Raw genomic sequence first — 6000 nt, forward strand, 5'->3', positions numbered from 1 at the left:
TCTGCTATTTATAAAACGTGTCTCTCTTCTCCCTCCCTCTGGCTAGAGTTCTATCAATTTTATAGATTTTTTTAAAAAAAGAATTAGACTTTGGTTTTATTGTTTGTTTGTTTTTTAAATCAATTTTTATTCTCATTCTGATTTTTGCTCTTATTTTCTTTCTGCATGTTTTGGGTTTTAGTTGTTCTTTTTCAGATTTTTTTAAAAAAATAAATGAAAGCTGTGATAACTAATTTGAGACCTTTGTTCTTTTCTAATATGAACATTTAATACTATACTTTCCCCTTCTAAGCACTGATGTAACTGCACCCACAAATTGTGATAATGTTGTGTTTTCATTCATCACGGTATTGCCTGGTTTCCGTCATGACTTCCTTTGTTCAGATGTTTTCTGTTATTTTCTGTTGTTACGCATTTTTGTTAGTGTCCGGTCTAATCCCTGCTGCTCACGGAGCGTGTCTTTTACGTGTCGGTCAGGTCGGGCTGGCTGGTAGCACTGTCCAGGGATGCCGAGTCCTCACTGCTCTCCTTTCTGTTCACCAGTCAGTAATAGAAGTCAGAGTGTTAACCCTTCCGTCACCGGTTGCGACTTTGTGTATTCGCCCTCGGAGTTCTTTCCCATTGTGCCTTATGTGTTTCGAAGCTCCGTTGTTAGGTACGTATGTAATCGGGCTATTACGTCTTTTTGGTGCATTGACCTCTTTATAATTAGGCACAGTCCCTCCTTATTTGTGGTAATATTTCTTGTTCTGAAATCTGCTTTGTCAGATAATAATGTGGACCCTGCATCCTCCTTCCGATCAGCGTCTGCGTGGCATACTTTTAATGTTCTTTTACTTTTAATTTGTGTCTTTATCTCAGGTGTCTTGTAGACAGTGTGTAGTTGGTTCTTGCTGTTTTATGCGTTCTCTGTCTTTTAATTAGTGTGTTTATATTGTGTTCATTTAATGTATGTAGAAAGAAATGCAGAAATATTTCTACTTGTTTCTTTCATCCTCTTTTGTCTGCTGTGGGATTGTTTTAATATTCTATTTTATCCGCATTGCTGGCTTATTTACTCGTTAAGAACTTTTTGTAGTATCTGCCCTAGGGTTTACAATACAGTCTTTAATTAATCATCGTTAAAGATTTTTAATTAAGGAATTTGAGATCTTTAAAAAAATACTTCAGGTGTACTGTGAGCACCCCAAAGCAGTGTCTTCCCATTTGTTATTCATATTTATTTCAGATCTGTTTTCTGATTGTCCCTGTATCTGGGTGGCCTCCGAGCCTGGCTCTGTTGGTTACTTCGTCACTTCACTGTGGGCTTTTTGTTTTCCTGGCTGTTAAAATTTCTGATTGCATGTTGGACATTGTGTGTAGGACAATTGTTTGTGTGTGGGGGGCTGGTGTGAGAGGTCCAGCAAACTTTTTGTGTAATGGGCCAGGTAATAAATACTTTGAGCTTAGAGAGCCACATAGGTTTCTGTTGCACATTATTCTCCTGTTTGTTTGTTTGTTTGTTTTTTTCTTTTTAAATAAACCTTTTAAATGTTAAAACCAGTCATAGCTCACAGCCTGCACAGAAACAGGCCACGGCTGCGTGTGGCCCTGGGCCACAGTGCATCAGCCTCTGCAGGAGAGGGACGTGGCGTTTGTCCCCAGAAATGGCATGCCTCTTGTCAGCGCCTGAGGGCCTGAGCTGGGTTTGGGCTTCATTGTTGCCATGGTTACCTTCCGTGCACCCTGGCTTCAAGTTCCTCTAACTTTTCTTGTCTGAGGGTGCAGATACATGCAAAAATGAAATTGGGGCAATTTTTAAAAAATTTATTTAATTAGTTTCAGGAATACAGTACATCGGTTAGACGTTTCTGTGATTTCTAAAATGACCCCCTCACCCCCCCATTGCTGCTTCTCTCCTCTGGGTTTTCGCCTGTCATTAATCTGTCAATGCTCCCTGCATTCCCTGTGCCGGCGGAGCAGTTTCTTATACCATGTACAAAAATGAACTCAAAATGGATTAAAGATTTAAATATAAGACCCGAAACCATGAACTCCCTGAAGCAAACACAGGCAGTAAATTCTGACATGGTCTCCGTGATGCCATTTGGATGTGGCTCCTCAGGCAAGGGCAACAAAAGAAAAACAAACGGGACCCAACCAACTAAAACGTCTTTGCACAGCAAAGGAACCATTAACGAAACAGAAAGACAGCCCGCCGAAATGGGAGAAGACGTTCGCAGTGATCCATCCAATGAGGGGTTAATATCCAAAATGTGTTAGGAGCTCACACAACAGCAAGAAGATAGTCCCACTGAAAAGTGGGCCGAGGGCCTGGGTAGACTTATCTCCAGAGGACATGCAGGTGGCCAACAGACACACGAAGAGATGCCCAGCATCACTAATCACCATGGAAATGCAAATCAGCACCCCAGTGGGTTCCCACCTCACACCTGTCAGAATGGCTGTCGTCATAAATCAGCAGACTAGTGCTGGAGAGGATGTGGAGAAGGGGGTCCTCATGCTGGTGGGATTGTGAATCAGCGTAGCCGCGATGGAAAACCGTATGGAGATGCCTCAAAAAAATAAAAAATATAGCTGCTATATGTTTTTTTATATAATTATATATAATTGAAATGGCTATATAAAAGTATAGCAATTTCACTTTTGGGTGTTTATCTGAAGACAAAAACACTCATTTGAAAAGACAAATGCATCCCTATGTTCACTGCAGCGTTATTTACAATAGCCAAGCTATGGACGCAACCTAAGCGGCCATCAATAGATGACTGGATAAAGGTGTGGTACAAACATGCAGTGGAATACGACTCAGCCGTAAAAAGAAGGCGGTCTCGCCATTTGCGACAACGTGGATGGACCTAGAGGGAATTATGCCAAGTGAAATAAGTCAGAGAAAGACAAATGCCACATGGTTTCACTTACATGTGGAATCTGAAAACAAAAACAAATGAGTAAAGAAAACAGACACAGACCCATAGATACAGAGAACAGGCCGACAGTTGCCGAAGGGGCCTGGGCCTGGGCGGGGAAGAAGGGAGTCGCCCGGCCGCGCTCGGCTGGGTCATGAGTGCGTAGAGAGCAGTTGGTTTTCCCTGGTGTACGCTTTATTTTCTGATTTTTAAAGGCTTCATTAAGAACATGTAAAATAGGGATTTTGGGGCACCCCAAAGTATCTCACTGGAGGCTCTTAAAGAATTTTATGGCAGCATTGTTTATAATAGCATTGATCAGGAAACAACCCAAAATGTTCATCGAGAGAAGAATGGACGATAAATTATTATTCATGGACTGCAGTGGATGAACTGCAGCTTCTGTTATCAATTCAGGCGAATCTCTAAAGCATAATGTTGAGTGAAAACTAGTTAGGAATAATATACATACAGACCAAAAAAAGAAAGAAAAAAGAAAAAACGTAGTAAAGATGTCGGTTCTCTTCCAAATTGATACCCTGGTTTACTGTGATGACAGTCTAGATCCCAGCAAAATTCTTAACAGTGGAAGCAACATCGTTCTAGAATTTATGTGAAAAAGCAAAGGAATTAGAATAGGTAAAACAAATTTGGTAAAGAAAAATAAATTCGAGAGATTACTGTTAAAAAAAAAAAAACCACGAAAAAGCCCAAATTCATCTAACCCTTCCTTGTGCCGAGGGTGGGGACTGAGTTGCCAGAGAGCCAGCCTTCTGCAGTGTTCTGGCCCACCCTCCCCTGTCAGCCTGGCCTTCGGGTCTGTACCCGGAGGGTGACGGTCCAGCCCTTGCTTCCCCCCCACCACCAGCATCTCCCCCTCCAGCTGTAGCCGGCTCTCCCAGTGGAGCGAGGGGAGGCCTCCGTTCCTGTCTACCTTTGTCTGGGGCTGGCACCCGCCTTCTGATCCTGCCCTCCCTGTGGCAGCCACACTCTGCCCAGTGTCTTGGGCAGGCCTGGTACTAGAGGCAGTTTCCTTCCCGTCCTCCCAGATAGGAGGACTCTAAGGGTCTGGGCCCAGGACAGCCTGCCCCTCGCCAGGGTGCAGCAGGTCTGCTTTTCACTGGGCCCCGGGGGCTCCTGTTCACTAGGCGAAGCTCTGAGGGGCCTGTGGCCGTCCCCACCGAGGCTATGTTCAGTCCACTTAAAAGGTTTCTAAGTGTAGCGCTAACAAAGAGGTGCAGGTTTTGAGCCTGGTTCCAGTTAGCAGCGTCCCATCAAGAAGAGACTTAACGGCATGTCGAGGCTTCGGGTCGGGAGAAATGGCGATTGCTGGGCCGCCTGCTTCGGGCGGTATTTGGTGTCGGGCTGTCGTTCAGTCTAGCTGTGTCTTAGCGGGTGCTGCGGTATATGCAGCACCGCCAGGTTGTGTGACTCCACGGAGCCTGCACATGGGAAGAGAGGGGATGCGGTGCGAATCGTGACCCTGGCACTGTGGCCCTGCATAGAGGCTGCGTCTGCGTGTGGTCTTGGGGGGATTTGCTGCCCTCAGAGGAAAGGGAGACGCCTCTGAAAGCAGCCTTGTCAGTGGTCGGAGCCGCAAACAGCGTGGAAAGCCCTCGGCGTTTCAGTGCAGCATTTTAAGTTACACGATGGTGAGTAACACCTGAGGATGGGAGGTCATGACATAGATGACGATCTGTCGTTCGGAAAGACCACGAAGCCTTGTGGGGCAGGCCCCTCTCCGCATCCTTGCAGGTTTTATTCTAACCAGCGCCCCCTCCTCCCCAGATCCGGACGCGGAGGTGCGTCTCCACGTGCTGCGCCTCGTCCAGTCGGTGGTCCTGGAGCCGGAAGTCGTGGCCAGGTCGGGCCCCGAGCTGCGGAGCTCGCTGCCCCTGCAGCGCATCCGGGCCCTGTCGGAGAGCCGCAACCCCCGGCTGCAGGCCGCGGCCCGTGAGCTCCTGGAAGACCTCCACGCCCTGGGGCACGACGCGTAGGGGCGCGCGCCGGGTCCCTGCCCCTGCCCCAGGCCCCCACTCTGTGCTGAAACGCCCCGCGCCACGAGCCGCAGATGGCCTGCCGCGCTTGACTAGAGACGAGCATGAACTGACAGGTGTCCGCGTAGCCTCCTCCAGGGCGGGCTGGCGGTGACCTCGCCGCGATCTGGGGAGAGAGCCCGCCCTCCCGGTGAGGCGCGTCAGCTGGGCCGGAGGAAGCGGGCCTGGAAGAGCCACTCCTGCGTCCAAGGGTTCCCCTGGGGTTCCCCCGGAGTGGGAGACAACGCGACCCACCTCCATCGTCCGTTCTCCTGACACGCATCTCTGAGAATTCATGCTCTCTCTAGTAATTATAATGAACCCCCCCAAACGCAAGTTCGCCCTCAAACCTTTGGCGAGCTGCTGTTTCAGGTGACTTCGGACTTTTAGTTCTGTAACTGTGTGCCTCCTTTATTTTTGAATAAAGTCATAGATGTTGTCCAGCGGTCGTTTCTGAAGTTCTGGGCTTGGGGTTGGGGAGCGCGTGTGACAGCGCCCGGGCTGGCTGCTCTGCTGGTCCCTTTGGCCACAAATGCAGGTGTTCACGTGACAGATACCCTGAACCGGCCTCAGAGGTCAGAGCACGTGCAGTGGGTGGATGCTGCTTACCTGTGCACACGGGCCCGTGTCCAGGTCCCTCACCGTGGACCCCCGCTGCACCTGGGCCTCCGGCCGGGGACCAGTTCTCACAGCACCGTGCGGGGTGGCAGTTGCATCTCGGGGAACAGGTTTCTGCCTTTCTTCTGGTGCCGCGTTCTTCAGTGCGACGTCACCGGGCGTCCTGTGAGACCCCCACAGTGCTGGCCTCGATGCTTGTAAGCCGTTTCTGCTGTGTGGCATTTGGGATTAAGTCCTCTTTTCCCTTAGGGAGGCCGTTGTAGGCCACGTACAGATCAGGGCCCAGGCTGAGCGGGCAGCTTCGAGGACGCCACACCTGCCCGAGTTCCGTGAGCCACCGAGTTGCGAAGCGCTGGTCCTCGGAACTGGGCAGGCGCTGCGCAGGTGTTTAAAATCCCTGCAGGCAGACGCCGGGCCATCTGTGCCACAGGATCTGT

General features: G+C 49.3%; 1 protein-coding gene across 1 annotated transcript in view; it reads left to right on the top strand.

Annotated features, from left to right (window-relative positions):
• The window catches only part of HSF2BP (heat shock transcription factor 2 binding protein), a 55632-nt gene extending 50253 nt beyond the window's left edge, over positions 1 to 5379 (top strand). The window contains exon 8 of the mRNA XM_006916758.3: positions 4698 to 5379. Within this exon, the coding sequence (XP_006916820.1) occupies positions 4698 to 4906 (209 nt within the window). The 3' untranslated portion in view covers positions 4907 to 5379. The remainder of the gene's footprint in view (positions 1 to 4697) is intronic.
• The last annotated feature ends 621 nt before the right edge of the window (positions 5380 to 6000 follow it).

Source organism: Pteropus alecto, unplaced genomic scaffold (genome assembly GCF_000325575.1).
Source record: "Pteropus alecto unplaced genomic scaffold, ASM32557v1 scaffold97, whole genome shotgun sequence".
Lineage (NCBI taxonomy): Eukaryota > Metazoa > Chordata > Mammalia > Chiroptera > Pteropodidae > Pteropus > Pteropus alecto.